Genomic DNA, 19,786 nt, shown 5'->3' with positions numbered 1-19,786 from the left:
GCAATATGGCAGGCTCCTGAGTCAATGTTGCAGCTCTGACTTCAGATTTCATCAGGGCAGTTTGCATTTCAGAAAGCAAACAGGAGAGTATGGACTCGGCCCGGCAATGGCCAACTCAGCAGTCTGAAGACGTGAGCTGTTCAAAATGTGGTCGATGCCTCTGATTTTCTGAGCCTACCTTCATTCCCAGGGCTCTTTGAATGAAACAAATTCACTTCTCCCTAGGAATCCTCAAAGCACACCGCCACTGAGGGTGGATTTATCTTTCTAGAACTCATATCTTAAATCCCCCTCTTTAAATCCTCTCCCTCTTTAAATTACCTCCCATCCATCTGCAGGGATAGCAAACACAGATCTCAGTGAGGCAGGCAGCCAGCTTCTATGAGGAAAGGAGGCCCATGCAATGTGGGGACCAGCGGGAATTGTGGCAAACTGAAAGGCATACACATTCAAAGGTTCTTAAAACTGTGCTGGTCAAACCAAATGTATGAACAGGAAGCCCAGTTCAATCACCAGCAGCCAATGTGGGGTGTTTGATTTGTATTTTATAGTAAAAATTGCTCAGTATAAATTACAGGGCCCTTCAGGTCCAGCCACTCTTACCCATGTCCCTACACTCTGCTTACATGACATACTTTCACACATTCTCCCTGTCATCTTTGCTGGTTCATTCTTTTCCCCCCAACATTTATTGAGCACCTAATATGTACCATGCACTATAATATTAATAGATGCTGAGGAAACAAGGGTGAACAAGAGTTTCAGTCCTCACGGAGCTTGTAGTGTAGTGTTGACGAAAAATTAATCAGTCCATTTAAGAAATGGAAAATTTTATTCAAGCCAAATTGAGGATTATAACCTGAGAACAGCCTCTCAGAAAGCTCCAAGAACTGTTCCGCCCATTAGAAGTCAAAGCACAGTTATATAAGTTTTTTTGAGACAAGGAGCTGTACATTAAGTGACGCATTATTGACAGTTTACACAATCCAGATCTGTGAGTGCAAAGTAGTGGGTCATCGTGACCCCTTACAAAATCAGGAAGGAATGTTATCTTTTAAGGAGTTGTCTTGTTGGTGCTAGGAGAATGTTGCTCTTTATGGCTGAGCAGGTATTTCTGCCTATGGGGAGGTTTGGTCGATGCATAATGCAGATACACAATGCACAGTAGAGGGGAGAGAGGAGGCCAAAGGGCAGAGAGAAGTTTTCATGTTTAAATTTTTCTTTTCTTGCCACGAAGTATGAATTTCATGTCGTGGTAGTGAGGGGACATACATGTTAACAGACAGTTACCAGACTGTGATAAGCATTATGAGAAAAGTACCGGGTTTGACTGAAATATACACAAGGGCCGCCTAGCCAGATCAGAGAAAGATAGGTTTGGGAAGTCTTCTCCGAGGAGTAGATATCTTAGCCGAGGCTAAGGATGAGCTAAGGAAGCAAAGATGAGAGCGAAAGGGTGAAGGTGGTGGTAGGGAGAGGGTTTCCTGGAAGAGGGAACAGTACTAATAAAGGTTCCTAAGGAAACATTCCATGTGGCTGGAGAGTAAGAATACAGGGAGGGGGGGCACAAGATGAAACTGAAAAGGTGAGCAGAGGCCAGATCTTTCCAAACCTTGTGGCCAAATGAGTCAGATTTTGTCCTAGGGGCAATGGGCAGCGACCAACAGTTTTTAATCAAGGACTCACATTTGTCTTTTAGAAGAATCTCTCTGGCTTCATTGTGGAGAAGAGGCTGAACAAGGGGTGGAAGCAAAGAGGATAATTAGAGGGCCCTCACAATAAACCAGCCAGAGACGATGATGTCCTGGCATGAGATGTGGCAGTGGGGTGGAAAGCATGGACCAGACTTGGGAGATAGAATTGATATAACTCAGAGATTTAGTGATGGTGGGAAGAAAGACAAGAGGAGGTGTTAATGATGAACTTGGAGTGCCCTGATCCCCTCCTCATCCTTTCAGCTTAATTCTCTCAGTCTTCATGGACCCTCTAGGTATCTTCTTACCCACTACCCCCAATACTCTGTCCCACTACTGGTTTAGCACACCATACTGTATAATGGTGAGAGACTGGGCATCCTTCTTCCTTGCTGTGTTGGGCAGAGACCCCGTATCACTCAGGGTCAAATTGCGAGATGGAAGCCACACAGCAATTTGAACAGCGAAATTTTAATACATATAAGTGTTAACTATAATAGGGGATTTGAGTAAAGTGGGATTGGCTCCTAGCCAAAAAGTAAAGAGAACTCTGGAGAATATAGGATTGGCATATATAAGGTGCATCCATCACCCCCTAAGCTGAGGTGGAGGACGAGGGCTGAGATCCAGACCTTGCTGGAGAGTTACACAGCTGTGGGTAACTGGATGGCACAGAAGTCGCTCAATGCTGGGCCAACAGTGAAACCGAGTGAGGCCCTGTGAGGCTCCCAGGTATAGAGGCCCTTTTGTCCCCTGTTTCTTATAGGCAAGACTCTAGTCTCCATGACCTTCCCTGAGTTCCAAAGGGCAGATTCAAACTGTTGCTAATCAAGGGAGGAGCAGCCAGGAAACCAGCTGAGGCGAGATGAAAGGGACCAGAGAAGCTCATCAAGATCAGGAGACCCACCACCTGAGAAGAGATCAAGGGAGTGCAAGCCTCGAACACACCCTAATCTTGTCTGAGACCCCACCTTTGAACCACTGTTGTAAAACCCCTCATCAAATCCTCCCGGGTTGGGACACATAGTTTTTCCAGGCAGGAGTCCCCCTTTGCCTGGCAAAGTAATAAAGCTATCCTTTTCTACTTTACCCAAAACTCTGTGTCTGAGATTTGGGACTGGTGTACAGAGAAGCTGAGCTTTACACAGCAATGGTAGTTGCTGGAAATTTGCCCTCCAGAACTTGCCAGAAACCTACCTTCTAGGGTGTCAAGGAAAGTCATTCTTGGAGAGGTATCTCAGTGGAGGCATCCTGACACAAAGCCAACCAAGGATGGGAGGATTCAGGGGAAAACGACTGGCTGGGTGGTGCTGGCCACTGTCACTGCAGGAGCGGGGCTCTGGAAGAGCTACATGAGCTGCAGAACCCTGGTGCTGGGGAAGCCATCTGCACTGCAGGAGCTGAGCACTAAGGAACGCATGCATGCTGCAGGAGCCTGCTGAAAGAGTACCTCAGAATGAGAAGGGAAACCCCTTCCTCCTGCAATTACTCTCCGGAGCCCCTCACCTGACAAAGACTAACATTGTGCCAACTGGCAAAGAAAAAAATACTTAAATGGTCCAGCTCCAATTTTTGCACAGCAAGCAATGAAGGGTGAATTTGGAGCCAAAAGGCAATAAATTGGTAACTGGCACAGACCCCATATTGTTTATCATAGCTGCTGGAGTACCACAGAGGGCTAAAAATCAATATGGCAAGGAAGGTTAGGAAAGGAGAAATGTATATTCAAGTCTGTTACCCATTTTTAAGCTGGGTTGTTTTTTGGTTGTTGTTGAGCTGTAGGAGTTCTTTATATATTCTGGATACTAAACCCTTATCAGATGAATGATTTGCAAATACTTTCTTTCATTCCGTAAGTTGCTTTTTCACTCTCTTCATAGTGTTCTTTGAAGCACAAAAGTTTTCAAGTTTGATGAAGTCTAATTTATCTATTTTTTCTTTTGTTGTCTGTGCTTTTGGTGTCATATCCAAGAAATCACTGCCAAATCCAATGTCATAAAGCTTTTCCACTACGTTTGCTTCTAAGAGTTTTATAGATTTAGAGCTTACGTTTAGGTCTTTGATTCACTTTGAGCTAATTTTTGTATTGGATGTAAGGTAAAGGTCCAATTTCATTCTTTCGCAAATGGATATCCAGTTTACCCAGAACCATATGTTGAAAAGCATTGATCATATATGCAAGAGCTTACTTCTGGGTTCTCTATTCTGTTCCATTGGTGTATATGTCTGCCTTATTCCAGTACTACATGTTTTGATTACTGTAGCATTTGTCTCTTAAATCCTGTGAAAAATTAAAAGTGGGGTTACAAAAAAGTTTATAACAATAGGTTTTATTTATTTATTTTTGGCTGTGTTGGGTCTTCGTTGCTGTGCGTGGGCTTTCTCTAGTTGCAGCGAGCGGGGGCTACTCTTCGTTGCAGTGCGCAGATTTCTCATTGTGGTGGCTTCTCTCGTTGTGGAGCACCGGCTCTAGGCGCACGGGCTTCACTAGTTGCAGCACGCGGGCTCAGTAGTTGTGGCTCACAGGCTCTAGAGCACAGGCTCAGTAGTTGTGGCGCACGAGCTTAGTGGCTCCGCAGCATGTGGGATCTTCCCGGACCAGGGATCGAACCCATGTCCCCTGTATTGGCAGGTGGATTCTCAACAACTGCGCCACCAGGGAAGCCCCAACAATAGGTTTTATATGTGCCCATGTATTTACCTTTAACAGGGATCTTTATGCCTATATCTGGCTACAAGTTACTGTCTCGCATCCTTTCATTTCAACCTGAAGGAATCCCTGTAGCATTTCTTGTAGGACAGGTCTAGTGGTAATGTGTGGGAGAGTGGTATGGGGGAGAGGGGGAATTGGATGAAGGTAGTCAAAAGATACAAACTTCCAGGTGTAAGACAAGTAAGTACTAGAGATGTAACATACAACATGATAAATATAATTAACACTGCTGTATGTGATATACAAAAGTTAACAGAGCAAATCCTGAGTTCTCATCACAAGGAAAAAAATGTTTTTCTATTCAATTTTGTATCTATATGAGATGATGGATATTCACTAAACTTACTGTGGTCATCATTTCATGACGTATTAAGTCAAATCATTTTGCTGTACACCTTATACAGTGCTGTATATCAACTATATACCAATAAAACTGGAAGAAAAAAGGTATATCAGGGTAACCAAAGAGTCTAAATTCATGAGGGAAAGAATCCTAGCTAATAAATGTGGAAGAAAGGATTGAATTAGAAAATTACCATTTCACAGCCCCTAATGAGATAATAGCAAATGAACACAACAGCAAATAAAGCAATGAACTATGGTTGAAACTATTAGATAAAAGCTTAATGTGGAACTATACAATTGCAGGGGCAGGCTGTCACCACCTGAGCCTATTGATCACTAAAATTGGGACCATGAGCTATTGCGGGTCTCCTGGTGTGATACCAACACACATCACCTCCTAGCCTCTAGAGCCAACCTCCATTTACACGATATGGGAGAGAGAGGAAGAAGTTAAATGACACGACAAGGAAACAGAAAAATCCACAAAGTGGGGCATTTTACAGGACAACTGACCCAGTTTTTGCAGCAAGTCATGACACGGAAAAATGAAAAAGGGCAGGGGCCCACCCTAGATTATAAGAGACTTAAACACCATACAAGAAAATTTCATGTGTAGATTCTGTATGTATTCTGAGTTGTATGTTTTCTATTGTCTTTTAGACAATCAGAGAAATTTGATTCTGGACTGGGTTTTAGATGATAACAGGGCCAAGTTGACTTTGTCAAGTATGGAAATGGCATTGAGGTTATGTAAGAAAAAAGTCTAGTTTTTTAGAGCTGTATATTGAGATATATAGGAGTAAAATGACATAAGGTCTGCAGCAGAGCAAAACAGAAAGGCGTAGAGCAAACCTGACAGGATCTTGATAATTGTTGAATCCGTGTGATGGGATACGGGAGTTCTTTGTTCTATTTTCACTTCTGAGAAGGTCTGAATATTTTCATAACAAATTCTAAAGAGAGTTTTAAAAAGAGATGATGTGCGGGAGAGTGGTAGAGGGATAAATATTAGTTTCTCTCTTTCCCAGTAGCAGGTGTAAGACACGTGGGTGGAAGAGAAAATCCTCTCTGCGTTTTATTAAAAACTCTCTCTTGGGATTTGCTCATTTAAGGAACTAACAAAATTGCCCTCGGAGCGTGATATGTAGGCCACGCCCCACCAGGGATACTTCAGAGAGCAGGAAAAAAACTCAAATTGGCAACTTGGTCACAGACAGAAACTCAGCAAGATCAAATATAGATGCAATTTTCGTGGGAAGAGAATTATCTGCGCTAGTTAAACCAAACCAAAACAAAGGCATTCGTCGCAATAACTCCCTGAGAGCAGCGTTTACGGAGACAGTAATTAGGTAATTAGACCGGGGAGTCACCGCAGAGCCTCGGGTGCCGGAGGGTGTTAATGACTCCTGCTCAGCTGTGCAGCTGCCCTCGGCGAGGAGGTAGGCCTGGCCTTTTCTGAGCGCAGGGCACTCGGCCTGATTCCTCTCGCCTCTGCAGCTCTCGGGGAGCATCCTTCCCCCAACGCCCGCGGGGCCGGGCGCACCCGAGGCTGGCCGGTGGGACGCTGGGCTCGCGCTGGTTCCCCCGCGCGGCCGCTACCAACTCTCGGCCCTCACCCCAAAACTGCCGGCGCATCAAGCTACCACAATTTTAGCGTCCCCTGGCCGCAGGGCTTGGGCACCTGCTGATAATCCGAAATTGCACGCGGTTCCCGGCCTTGCACCAGGCAGGGTGACTTTTCCTTCTTAATCGCTCGCTCGCTTAATACAGTTAATTCGTACCCCTTATCAAACACGTGGACTGTGGAAAGGAAAAAGAACTAATGTGTGTATGTCCCTACCAGCCAGAAATACTTTTAGCATTCCAGCGCATTTCCTTTCACTCCAGACATGTTTTAAAAATATATTACTGGGATACCAGAGATATTACTTCAGAAGCTCATTTTTCACTTTGCATCATTTATTGAGCACTTACTCCTGTCATCAAATAGCCTAACAAAATGTTCAATGCTGATAAAAGTCCGCCAGAGGAATGCACAGCTCCCTCACACTTGATACTTGGATAATTTCCCATTTTTGACCGACATAAACAAGTGTTTGGTCGAATTTTGCCAAATACCCTTCTCGCTCCGGCGGCGCACAGGCCGGGATGGAGGAGGGGATCACGGTTCCAGGTGCCAGATCGCAGAGGCCTCGCGCGGAGTACCTTCCCGGCTCTGTGACGTCGGCCCTAGGCCCCGCCACCTTCGGCGGAGCCAATCGAAGCGCTGGGTGGGTGGGTGGGGGGGGGGTTCCAGAAACTCGCGCGCGCGGGGGCGCGCGCGGGCGACCAGGAGGCCAGGCGCGAGGGACCCGGCCTTTCCCGGTGTCCAGGGTCAGGCCCAGCCGCCGCCACCCGAAGCGTGGCCGCTGGTTGGCTCCGAGGAGGAGCTCTATGACTGTCCGGATTACTACTACCTGCGCGACTTCCCGGCCTGCGGGGCCGGGCGCAGCAAGGGCCGGACGCGGCGCGAGCGGGAACTGCGCACCAACTGGCGGGTGCCCGGCGGCCACGAGCGCAGGATCGCGCAGAAGCTCCTCAACGGCCAGCGCAAGCGTCGCCAGCGCCAGCTGCAGCCCCGGCCGCGCACCCGTCTCGCCTGAGCGCTGGTGCGTGCGGGCAGCCACGGGCCGGGGCCCAGGGCAACCGCGCGAGCGCCCTGGTAACGCTCCGGTCCGCCCCCTGCGACTCGAACGCGGCACAGTCGCCACCTCCTGAGGCTGCCCTGCGTAGCGAGTTATTAGCTGGGCCCCCTAAACTCCCAGCCTATCTCCCGGCGGCAGTTAAAATTCTACCTTTTGGAATTTTTTAGTTGGGTAGAAGGGGCTGGGAAACGCAGAAAACATCTTTCTAAAAATACAAGTAAGGGATTTACTTCCAGTTTTTATGCACGGACTAAAGAGAATAACTGATTTATGTTTTTGTCTGGTTTTCAACAGGATACCCATACCCGAAGGACCTGATAAAAGTATTTTCTCTGACTCCAGCTGTAACTGTGGTCCTAAGGGGAACAGTCCATGTTGCTCAACAGAACTTCTTTTCGACATCGCTTAAGTTCAGTATCTTTTCCTTACTGATTGTTAATTAAGTAACATCCAAGTGGGTATGCCTGTTTAGGGTTTTTAATTAAAAGAGCAGCAAGAATGGCATTTTAACTCTTCTGGTGTTTTGTTTTTTTTTAAGTTGCTGTGGTAACTTGTTTCAAGTCCACAAATATTTGAGTTCTTATCTGCAAAGAAGGGGTCGCAAAGATGAATGTGGGCAGAACAAAGATAGGAATTTGTCAAGATTTCAACCCAAGTGTCATATACTACTGTGCAGGCTTAATATTTATTTGCCAGAATAGGAATATTTTAAATTGTAATGCTGTATGCTAGGTTCTCTGCGCTGCTGACCCCACAGCAATCCTTTAAAGCGAATGCTATCTCCATTTTACGGACGGGATTCTGAGGCACAGAACTCAAGTAACTTTCCAGAGGTCATACAGCTAATTAGAAAACGTGGCGTAACCGATACTCAGAAACATTCACTCTTCCCAGCATCACAGTTTTCCTCAACTGTAGACACCCTTCTGTGGTTCAGAACCACCCACAAACTCCATGTCCAAGAACTAGGGTTATAGTTTAAAAATTATGCAGAGTATGGCAGGGTCCCTTTTCTTTCTCTTCACTCTGCATTCAGTCAGGTCTCTGCGCCCAGCGGTGAGTCCTTTGTTGGGGGAGAAGGGTGGTGTTCTGGAAGGAGCAACTTGAATTTTAATCCTAGCTATGGGTGTTCATCAATCTGACATTCAGCAAACTTCTGAGTGGTAGCTACTTTCAAGTTCCACCACGCTTCAGGTTTTGCATTTGTAAAATGGGAATAATATTGGGTTACTTCGCCAAACAGGATTATAGATAAAATATATAAAATGTCTGACACCCTTAAGGGCTTGGCACATAACCGGTACTCAATAAATGGTAATTATTTTTAAGTTTACAGAACATGATCCCTCTTCTCTCTTCTTCCTCTCTAGTCACGAAGTCTTTTTTTTTTTTTTTTTTTGGCCGCACCATGCAGCATGCAAGATCTTAGTACCCCAACCAGGGATGGAACCCTTGCCCCCTGCATTGGGAGTGCGGAGTCTTAACCACTGGACTGCCAGGGAAGTCTTAAATTCTTTCACTCACTTCACTAATTCTTTTAAAATGTCTCCAACATTCAGGCAGTGTGGTATGGTAGGAGTCTTCGCTTTGGAGTCAAACACCTGTATGGACTTGGGCAAGTTGCTTAAACTCTAAGCATCTGTTTCCTTACCTATAAAATAGGGATGATACAGTACCTATTTCAAGAGTTCTTGTGAGGCATAAATGAAATAATGCACGTAAAGCTCTCAGTGCCTGGTATACAACAGGCACTCAAATAATTAGTAATAATGTTCCCATTACCACTGTCTTAGCCTTCAGGATTTTTTTCCTTACCCCTAGTCTCCCTCTGCTATATCTCAGACATGTCCAGATTAATCTTCAGAAGACCATTTTAATAATATAAAGACCCTCAGTGCTGCTCTAACTTTGCAGGCCAAAAAGCTTAGATGCCTTATATTATGCTGCAAATCATCTATTGGATTTTTTTTTTTTTTTTTGACTGCGTTGCGTCTTAGCTGTGGTACATGGGATCTTCACTGCGGCACACGGGATCTTTCGTTGCAGCGCGCAGGCTTCTCTCTAGTTGTGGCGTGTGGGTTTTCTCTCTCTAGTTGTGCCACGCGGGCTTAGTTGCCCCGCAGCATGTGGGATCTTAGTTCCCTGACCAGGGATGGAACTCGCGTCCCCTGCATTGGAAGACACTGGACCACCAGGCAAGTCCCCATCTATTGGATTTTCTTAAGTTTGTTTCTCACAACTTCCAAAAACACACTGGTTCGTGACACACGTCTTCTGTCCTCTAAATTCACCATATTCAATTCTGCTTCTTCCTTTGAATCTGTGCTGTGCTACTCAGTGCGCCCTTTACAATTTTAATTTTTCTAAAACTAATTTCACCTAAGTGAAAGTGGCACCAAGTGCCACTTTCTCCCTGAAGCCTTCATCCACACTGAATGTCCATTCCTTTAAAATCCTTTAGAACTTCATATAAACACCACTTAACCATTTGTTTTATAGTATTCTGTACTTTTAGATCAACAGTTTAATTCATTCATTCATTCTTTTTTGTATGATATGTGCAAGGCACTATATTCATATAACTATGTCTTAGTTGTCCAAAGAAAAAACTACATTTACAGTGTATGGACCTTAATGTCTTAAACATCTCAGTTCCTACACAATTCCTGCTGTAAAGTACAGCATACCCAGACAGACATCAGCTATGTTAAAGCAACACTGTAAGATGTTCTAACTAGATTTTGCTCATTTTAGATACTAGAGCTTTTAAAATTTAAATATGGTCACTGTAGAAGTTATGTGTATTAGTTACCTATTGCTGTGTAACAAATTACTATCTCAGTTTCTGTGGGTCAAGAATTTGGGAGTGGCTTAGCTGAATGATTCTAACTCAGGGTCTTTCAGGAGGCTGGAGAGGAATTAGGCTCCACCTTTTGAAGGGAGTGTCAAGGAATTTGAGGACATATTTTAAACCACCAATGTAGGTTTAATTATTGTGTGTTCACTGTAGACAAATTGGAAAATACAGACAAGCCAAAAAAAAAAAAAAAAAAAAGGAAGAAAGAAATCACTATCCAATGGATAACATCACTACTGGGATGTATATAATTACAGCCTTTAAAATATAAAAGAACTTTCTCAAAATACAAACATACTATGTATACTACTTTGTAACCTGCTCTTTCACTTGGTATTTTGTGAAGATACTTCTCACTTCAGATATTCTTTCACAACATTTTGAATGGCTGCATAGCATTTCATTGTATGTATGTATTATAACTTATTTAACTAATTGTATATTGCAGGACACTTAGGTTATTTCACATTTTCCCTATTTTATACATTTTGTTAAATCAACATCCTTATGGCTAATTTCTTTCACATTCATGACTTTCTCAGATTCTTAGACATGGAATTTCTGGAACAGAGTTTGCACAGTTTTAAAACTTCTGATATTTACCACCTAATTTCAGTAGAATTTTTACTGCAATCATCAGAAGTCCATTCAGCGAAATATCTGTAGCAAATATCTGTAACAATGCCTGCAAGAGTTCGTTGTTCAAATTTTGATCACTGTAATTGCATTTGTTGAGAATGACTGAGATCACTACGGAATAAGTTGTTATATAAATTTTACTAAAGTGTGAACTTCAGCACACCTAACCCACCAAACTGCAAATGATAGGTAGCAGAATTCTATTTATTTTCAATTCCCACTTTTTTGCTATTCATTTTAACTTTTTACATGTTCTTGTCTTTTGAATAGAGGTAATACATTAACTGTTTCAAAATCCAAGAGATAGAAAATGTTACCAGTAAAAGTCTCACCCCTGTGCCACTGCCTGAAGGCAACTAGTGTTATCAGCTAAAGATATTTTATGCATGTACACTATGGGCTTTTCTCTCCATTTCACAAATAGCACCCTATACTCAATTCTGCCCCTGGCTTTTTTTCTCTTGACAGTTTATCTTGGAAATCATTTCATATCAATACACAGAAAAACGTCTTTCTTTTTTATAGCTGCATATTGTGTGAATGTGCCATAATTTTTTTTTAACCTGTATTCTGCTGACAGGAATTTAGATTGTTTAATCTTTTACTATCACAAAATAACCTTGTACAAACATCTAATTTTCTCTCTTCAATTTAGGAATTAATGACTTAGCTAAGTATGATTAAAATTGTCTCTGTTCTGGTCTGCATGCCTGTCTGTCCAAAGCTCTGCTCACTCTAAGCTCTTCTGGTGCCAGAATGTCCTTTATAAATAAGGTTTCTTTCTCCCATCTCTTTTTATGAATTATCCAAAGGCGAATACAAAGGCTTATCATTTTTAAACCTTTCATTTCTTTAAAAAGTTCTGTGAAAATAAAACTTTGTTTTTCACAAAAGTTTTTTGCATTATTTACCCCTCAGTTCCACAAACATTCTGCTGTTGGCTGGAAAGGCTGTGTTAAACTCTGCTACCTCTGGTGGAAGGGGGAAATTTCTGATTGGCATCCAAGCAGAAATGGAGGTTCTACCTCTGCTTTCTCTCCTCCATAAATCCCACCCCACCCCCAAGGACTTTCCCATGAAGCCCCCCATGAAATGCCACTAGTTAACTTGTCCCCACTGCAGAGGCGCTAAAATGTACTGTTAAAAGCATTTCAGGGCTTCCCTGGTGGCGCAGTGGTTGAGAATCCGCCTGCTAATGCAGGGGACACGAGTTCGAGCCCTGGTGCGGGAAGATCCCACATGCTGCGGAGCAACTAGGCCCATGAGCCACAACTACTGAGCCTGCGCGTCTGGAGCCTGTGCTCCGCAACAAGAGAGGCCACGATAGTGAGAGGCCCGCGCACCGCGATGAAGAGTGGCCCCCGCTTGCCGCAACTAGAGAAAGCCCTCACGGAAACGAAGACCCAACACAACCAAAAATAAATTAATTAATTAATTTAAAAAAAAAAAAGAGCATTTCACACCAAGTATCACTGAAGCACAGATCCTTGGGGCCTTTGCAATTGCCATTCCCTTTGCCAGGAATGCTCGTACCCTTGATAAACACAAGGCTTGCTTCCGCACTTCCTCAAGGACTCCATTCAAATACTTCCTCTTCAAAGACTCATGTCCTCTCCAACCCCTAACTCCCTACCACCCTTACCCTGCTTTCGCTTCATATCACCACCATCTAATTTATGTAGGTGTTTGTCTCTTGCCTCCCTGAATTTAAACTCCTTGGAGGTAGTCTTATTTCCTGCTCTATCTCCAGAATCTAGCTAGCACTTGGAGATCATTCAGAACATCTGACTTAATTATCAGTGAACGAATACCCTACCAATTACGGGCACAAATTCTATAATATATGAAAGGGGTTTGAAATGTATGAAATACATAAATGTAAGGCATTATTACTGTCTGAATTTAACTTTTGTTGACTGGATCCACGGACAAAATACAAGTAGAACCAACTCAGCTCTGTCGATCCCTAAAGTTTTCCGTCTTATTATGTGCCCACATTGTGCCTCAAAAAATATTTACCCAAATGAGTAACTTAATGGTGAGAAAGGTTAAGTAACTGGCCCAAGGTCCAGCGACAATCACGCCAGAGCTCTGACTCACTCTCTCAAGATTGGAGCTGACCTACCATGTTAATAAGGCAAACGTTTGAAGGTAGTAGCGACGGTCCTTGGGCCCTAGGAAGCAAACAGCTCGCGGTTGTGACTCGCGCTAGGCTCGGAGGACAAGGTCTGCACAACAACACGGCCACTTCCGGTTTTCTAAACAGTCCTGGCGCCGAGCTCCTGACGTCAACCGTGCACGACAAGGCGCCGCCGTGACGTCCTGCTCTTCCTGTGACCTTCAGACCCGCGGAGACGTCGGCGAAAGGAAAGCCTCTGCCTGTGCTCTGATTGGCCGCGCGCTGAGTCTAGCCCCGCCTCCCGACTTCCGCTCTCGCTCGTCGCAGAAGCAGCCAGGGTCTCCTCCGAGTCTCGCGCTTGAGGACTCCGCTTCGCCACGCATTTAAGATGCCTCGTGGAAGCCGAAGCCGCACTTCCCGCGTAGCCCCTCCGGCCAGGTGAGGCCACCGCGAGGTTTGGGGCCCTGCCGGCGCCGTGACGCAGAGGGAGGTTGCGCTGGGCCTCGGGGCGGCGGGGCGGCGGGGGACGGGGGAGTCCGAAGGCTGGGGCGGCGTGGGCCCGCCTCCGGTCGCCGCAAGCTGGTTGTAGGGCTTTGGCTAGTTTTCCCGTTAGTGGCAAACTTGCTAATTTGGAATGTCCATGAATTATTACTTAAAATACTTCGAGTCCATTTTAAGTTAAAACAGGCCACTTCTAGAAAGAAATGGATATTCCTAAGTGTAATTTGGCTGAAACGTCAAAAATAGCAAGAAGAGCTTCCCTGGTGGCGCAGTGGTTAAGAATCCGCCTGCCAGTGCAGGGGACGCGGGTTCGAGCCCTGGTCCGGGAGGATCCCATGTGCCGCGGAGCTACTGGGCCTGTGCGCCACAACTTCTGAAGCCCGCACGCCACAACCACTGAAGCCCTTGTGCCTAGAGCCCATGCTCCACAAGAGAAGCCATCGCAATGAGAAGCCCGCGCACCACAATGCAGAGTAGCCCCCCCTCGCGGCAACTAGAGAAAGCCCACGCGCAGCAACGGAGACCCAATGTAGCCAAAAATAAGTAAATTAAATAAATAAATGTTTTTAAAAATAGCAAGAAAAAAAAAGTGTAAGGTAGTATAATCAGGATAAATGATCGTATTTCAGTTCAGTAAATAATCTTTGAGAACCTTCCAGGAGCAGTGAGCATTCTAAGGGCTCAGCCCAGTAGGGGACACAGTCACTAAGGCCTCACGTGTACATGACGTTTTCTAGTTCATAAAATACTTGTAAAATGTACTGCCAATTGCACCTCCTGATAGCCTCAGAGGTAGATGTTTTCCTGTTTTACAGGAATAAGGAAACTAGAGACTCAGAATAAGTGACTTGTCCAGGGTCATGCCACCAATAAGTAGAGAAGCCAGGTCTCAGACCTGAGTTTTCCAGTGACAAATTCAGGACATTTAGCAGAGTACCACGTTGCTTCTCTAGACTAAGGTGAATTGTGTTCAGACTGCGTGCTAGGAGCGTAGGGAAGGAGTTCACTTAATGGAAAGACGCTGCTATCCAAAGGAGAGGAAACCACATTTTTGTAAAGTTAGACCAGATACCACCTGATAGGAAGTGAAGTCATAAACTTTTGACCTAGCATCATTTGAGGGAAGAGCGCCCAAGGAAACAATCTAAAAATGCAGAGTTTGTATAATCTGTGTGAAAGATTTTTGGAGCAACATTGGACATATTAGTGAAATTTTGAAGACATCCAAATGTTCTACAGATGGGAAATAGTTGAAATCAGTTTAGGTATAACAGTTCAGGCAAGTCACTTCCGCTTACTGGGCTTCAGTTTTCTAATCTGTAAAATGAAGGAATTGGACTAGTTTATTTCCCCATATGACTATCTTTCTGTGTTCATTCAATTGTTACCAGCTCAGTGAGACCTCCCTTGACTGTCCTAAAATTGCAGCATCCCACAACATGCTGCCCTCTCTCTCAATATTTTTTTCTTAACATTTATTTGACCCCTCAATAGGATGTCAGCTCCACGAAGGTAGAGGCTTTTGTCTCATTAACAGTTATATTGATTTTTATGACGTATTGGAATAACTGTTCTCTAAAGATACTATAGACTTTGTGAATACATGGAAATGGTTAGAAAAAAGCAGGGAAGAAAAGGTAATACTTGGTGATTACAACCGTAAAAGGTTAAAGAGAAAATGATGTAAATAGTTCAGGGAATTGTGTTCTGTAAGGTTTTCTTGTATGTATGTAGTATTTGCGTTTAATAATTTAAAATGAAATCCTGAGGTTATTTTAATATACAAGGGATTTTCATTTGTTTGTTTGTTTATTTAAGTTGACAATTTCCTGGGACTTCCCTGATGGTCCAGTGGTTAAGACTCCACGCTCCCAATGCAGGGGGCCTGGGTTCGGTCCCTGGTCAGGGAATTAGATCCCTCATGCCGCAACTAAAGATTCCTCATGCCGCAACTAAAGATTCCACATGCCGCAAAGAAAATCCCGCGTGCTGCAACTAAGACCCACACAGCCAAATAAATAAATATTATTTTTTTAAAAAAGAATATAGCATTGACTTAATATCCCGTTGGATTTATTAAAAAAAAAAAAAATTGACAGTTTCCAAACTTGGTTGGGAGTGGGAACTTCATACTTTCTGTTCCTTTCTTTCACAGCCGGGCACCTCAGATGAGAACTGCGCCCAGGCCAGCGCCCGCAGCTCAGCCACCAGCAGTGGCTCCACCATCTGCTGTTGGCTCCCCTGCTGCTGCTCCCCGGCAGCCAGGTCTGATGGCCCAGATGGCAACCACTGCAGCCGGCGTGGCTGTGGGTTCTGCCGTCGGCCACACTCTGGGTCATGCCATCACTGGTGGCTTCGGTGGAGGAAGTAATGCTGAGCCCTCAAGGCCTGACATCACTTACCAGGTAAGATTTGGGGCAGCATTCTCTTCGGTGGTGTATTTTATGAGAAAACCTAGTTAGTTGTAAGTGCCTTATGTATTGGGACTGTCTCCACATGTGGAGAATGGTTTATCCATATTTGGCAGCAGTTGCGTTAGTACCTTAGGCCAGCGTCAGAGAGTCCTGGACAAATGGTGTTTCTTCTCAAGGAGTAGAATTGTGGCAGTTCAACCTGATGCACTGTCAAACAGCCACATTCCCCTTATTTTAAGTATTTTGGGGAATTCCCTGGTGGTCCAGTGGTTAAGACTTGCCACTTTCACTGTCATGGGCCCGGGGTTCAATCCCTGGTTGGGGAACTAAGACCCCAGAAGCCGTGTGGCCTGGCATAAATAAATGAATGAGTGAATGAATGAATGTGTATATATATATATACACACATATATATGTTTTGTTTTGTTTGTCCTGGTCACGCTTAACTAATTCAGTCTCAATCTTCGTTAAGTGTTCAGAAATCTTTTTAATGGCTCTGTGCTCTCTCATCTCTTGCCTGATATTTGCCACTGCCCTTCTTTCTGAGATATGTGAATTTTCTCCTCTAAGGAGCGTGGGTGTGTACTCTATTGTATTTCTGTTGTACTTAAAACTCTCATCCATCTATTTTTCTACAGTAGGCCCATTTTTTCCTCCATGAAACATCACTGAACCACTGGTCTTTAGATGCCCAGATAACCACTTTATTTGCATCTTTGTTCATGAATCTTTCTGATTACAACTGGGATTTTTGTTAAAGCTCATTTCCTTCTGCCTTTAATTTTTTTCACTGTCCATGTTATTAGATAGAAACTTTAATTTGCATCTGGTTCTAGTTCTGTTCCCCCAGTTAACCTCACAGAGTGGCTGTTGCTCTTTGTTCAGGTATTAAGTCTGATTTCCTTTTTTTTTTTTTTATTTTTATTTATTTATTTATTTATTGGCTGCATTGGGTCTTCGTTGCTGCATGTGGGCTTTCTCTAGTTGCGGCAAGTGGGGGCTACTCTTCCTTGTGTGGGGGCAACTCTTCCTTGTGCGCAGGCTTTGGGCGGGGGCTACTCTGCTTTTCATTACAGTGGCTTCTCGTTGCAGAGCACGGGCTTTCTAGTTGTGGCGAGCGGGGGCTACTCTTCGTTGCAGTGTGCGGGCTTCTCATTGTGGTGGCTTCTCTTGTTGCAGAGCATGGGCTCTAGGCGCACGGGCTTCAGTAGTTGTGGCTCGTGGGCTCTAGAGTGCAGGCTCAGTAGTTGTGGCGCATGGGATTAGTTGCTCCGCGGCATGTGGGATCTTCCCAGACCAGGGCTCGAACCCGTGTCCCCTGCATTGGCATGCAGATTCTTAACCACTGCGCCACCAGGGAAGTCCCTGATTTCCTTCTTAACAGTCCTGAATGTTATGCCTTTGCAGGAGCCTCAGGGAACCCAGCTGGCACAGCAGCAGCAGAATGGCCCATGCTCTTTTGAGGTGAAACAGTTTTTGGAGTGTGCCCAGAACCAGGGTGACCTTAAGCTTTGTGAAGGTTTCAGTGAGGTGCTGAAACAGTGCAGATTGGCGAACGGTAGGTGATACATCAATCCATGGTTGAACTTGCATCTGCTTAATTCACTGAATGGTACCCCTGGACCTTATAAAACTTAGGGAGTCTGTGTTTGATAAATTAAACTGACAAATTAGAGGAGATATTGTTTAAATTACTCTAAAAATATAACTCTTCTAACAAGGAGCTGGTCCAGAGTTTTATAGTCATTATCTTAGGCTTTTACCTGCTTAAGGAAGAATCAGATTCAGTTACGTTGTGACTCTGATTCTTCCTTAGGCAGGTATAGATTAGTGTGCCAAGATCTTATTGTGGTTATTGCATAGCCTTAGTGCTGATTTCACCAAAGTCCAGGAATGAGCACAAGATCTGATAGAGCCTTGTCATTCTGCGCACCTCATTTGAGAGAGGCAGGTTTATTAAATCCCTCAGTGGGACTTTGAGATTTAGGTTCTCTGGAATGTTGGCAGTCAACTTGTTTTTGTGTGATTTCCTCCTATCAACCTAAGAATTCACCATCTATTAAAAATGATTATTTTCATTTTCCCGCCTGCATTTTTATTTATTTATTTATTTATTTATTTTATAGTTGTGCAGATTTTATTTAGAAACTTAGAAAGGGTTTTTGTGGATAAATCTATAGTTGATTCTCATGGAGTCACAGAGTATATTTAATATATACAGAGTCATTTTTCAGGCCTCTTATACTGAATTGGTCTAGGCCAGAGGTTGACCACCTGTGGTCCATTTACCAAAGCCATCCTGACACCTGTTTCTGTAAATAATTTTATTGAAACACAGCCATCTCCTATTCATTTAGGTATTGTGTATGACTGCTTTCCATGGCAAAGGAAGAGTTGAGCAGTTGTGACAGAGACTATATGGCCCACAAAGCCAAAAGTATTTACCTGATTCTTTACAGAAAAACGTTTTAAAACCCTGGTCTGGGCCAGTGGTTCTCAAAGTTCCCCACCTTCATTTATGTAGGAAATAGGGGAGAAGTTAATCTTTATAGGTGGTCGAACTGTGGAATTAAGAGATTGCATGGCCAAGTTTATCAGAAGTCTTTGATGAAGCTACGTCTAATACCAGAGTAATTATGCTTCTGCTTCAAAGTGTAGAGTTGAGGTTTTATTGGTTGCAGGATGCCTTAAACAGCTTATGAAGGAAACTAATAACCTTGGGCTTCATCCCTGCTTTCATAATTTGGAGGACTTCTGTTTTGTTGAGAATACGTAGCTAGTGCTCTTCTAACAAACCTTTTCTGTTTGCAGGGTTAGCTTAATCAAGAAGTTCCAGTTGAAGGCATGGAAAATCATCTCTCATGACCACGTTGATTTAGCATTAAAAATATAATTGATAGTGAGGATATAAAGTGTGAAGCCACCAGTTAAACCGCTCCTCAATCATTAATAGCTTTTGTGCTTCAGGATTGCAGTGGAAGAGGGTATTCTCACCATATGGAAGCTCACTGAGATGATATTGAGTTTGGGGCTAGGCGGATGTTTGTGTGGCCTCTTAAACATGCTTTTGTTTGTGAATTAATTAGAATAAAGTGATTTTATTTCCAAATGTGTCTCAAGTATAAGGTTATAAATCACACATGGTATACACATGCTGAACAGAATGCATTTTGCAGAACACAGTTGTCTCTACATGTCTTTAAGTGTATCTAGTCTAGTCTCTGGATGTTAAAGTAGTGGCCACCTGGAGGATCTGGCAGAGCTTCCTGAGGAGCTTTGGTAGAGAAATAGTTATATAAGGAGTAGCTCCCTAGCGAACGTGCTGCTCATTAAAAAGATTCCAGGTGGTACAGGCCTTTGGAGCCAATGTTCAGTAAACTGAGCAGTAACGAAACTAAAATACTAACTGTTCTAATCAGGTGAATGATAAAGGAAATGTGGGAGCAGACCCATTACACGTGTGGGCTCCCTGTGGCCAGGTCAGCACTACATGGCATTGTTAACCTAGGTTATCCAATTGGTTGGAGATGAAAATTCATTCTCAATACAGGCAGTTTCCCTGCAGATGTTTTTATTCTGCTTAAGGCATTGTAGCTTCCTCTTCCTGAAAGACTCAAGTTGCCCTCTCCAAGCTGTCTTAAGTCCATGTTGGACTCAATTTGGGGTGCATCTTTTTTTTTTTTTTTAAATGAACCCAGCTCCATCCCTCACAAAGAGCTCAAAATTTCATTTACTTCTGGGAGTTGACCTCCAGTCTCCATTATGCTCTGCAGTTTTCCTACTTTCAAATATACCTTTCAGAGTTTCCATTATCTGATTT

The 19,786-nt window shown here is 43.8% G+C and overlaps 2 protein-coding genes across 2 annotated transcripts; both read left to right on the top strand.

Annotated features, from left to right (window-relative positions):
- Positions 1 to 6,151: 6,151 nt before the first annotated feature.
- NUPR2 (nuclear protein 2, transcriptional regulator) lies at positions 6,152 to 7,946 on the top strand. Its single transcript, XM_036826786.1, has 4 exons — positions 6,152 to 6,191; positions 6,250 to 6,308; positions 6,846 to 7,464; positions 7,731 to 7,946. Exons 1-3 carry the CDS (start codon positions 6,152 to 6,154, stop codon positions 7,392 to 7,394), a joined length of 648 nt encoding a protein of 215 aa, XP_036682681.1. The 3' UTR covers positions 7,395 to 7,464; positions 7,731 to 7,946.
- Positions 7,947 to 13,331: 5,385 nt separating this feature from the next.
- CHCHD2 (coiled-coil-helix-coiled-coil-helix domain containing 2) lies at positions 13,332 to 19,075 on the top strand. The gene is made up of 4 exons (XM_036827043.1): positions 13,332 to 13,489; positions 15,708 to 15,957; positions 17,374 to 17,524; positions 18,778 to 19,075. Exons 1-4 carry the CDS (start codon positions 13,440 to 13,442, stop codon positions 18,786 to 18,788), a joined length of 462 nt encoding a protein of 153 aa, XP_036682938.1. The 5' UTR covers positions 13,332 to 13,439; the 3' UTR covers positions 18,789 to 19,075.
- Positions 19,076 to 19,786: the final 711 nt, after the last annotated feature.

The sequence above is a fragment of the Balaenoptera musculus genome, chromosome 15 (genome assembly GCF_009873245.2).
Source record: "Balaenoptera musculus isolate JJ_BM4_2016_0621 chromosome 15, mBalMus1.pri.v3, whole genome shotgun sequence".
In the NCBI taxonomy this organism is placed as follows: domain Eukaryota; kingdom Metazoa; phylum Chordata; class Mammalia; order Artiodactyla; family Balaenopteridae; genus Balaenoptera; species Balaenoptera musculus.
The sequence above is the reverse complement of the archived record's forward strand: the minus strand, read 5'-3'. Positions and strand labels throughout refer to the sequence as shown.

Coding starts and splice junctions, on each gene's coding strand:
- NUPR2 (XM_036826786.1), top strand. CDS start 6,152: ATGACTCCTGCTCAGCTGTGCAGCTGCCCTCGGCGAGGAG. Junction 6,192..6,249: donor CAGCTGCCCTCGGCGAGGAG/GTAGGCCTGGCC, acceptor TCGCCTCTGCAG/CTCTCGGGGAGCATCCTTCC. Junction 6,309..6,845: donor GGCGCACCCGAGGCTGGCCG/GTGGGACGCTGG, acceptor GACATAAACAAG/TGTTTGGTCGAATTTTGCCA.
- CHCHD2 (XM_036827043.1), top strand. CDS start 13,440: ATGCCTCGTGGAAGCCGAAGCCGCACTTCCCGCGTAGCCCCTCCGGCC. Junction 13,490..15,707: donor CGCGTAGCCCCTCCGGCCAG/GTGAGGCCACCG, acceptor TTTCTTTCACAG/CCGGGCACCTCAGATGAGAA. Junction 15,958..17,373: donor GGCCTGACATCACTTACCAG/GTAAGATTTGGG, acceptor ATGCCTTTGCAG/GAGCCTCAGGGAACCCAGCT.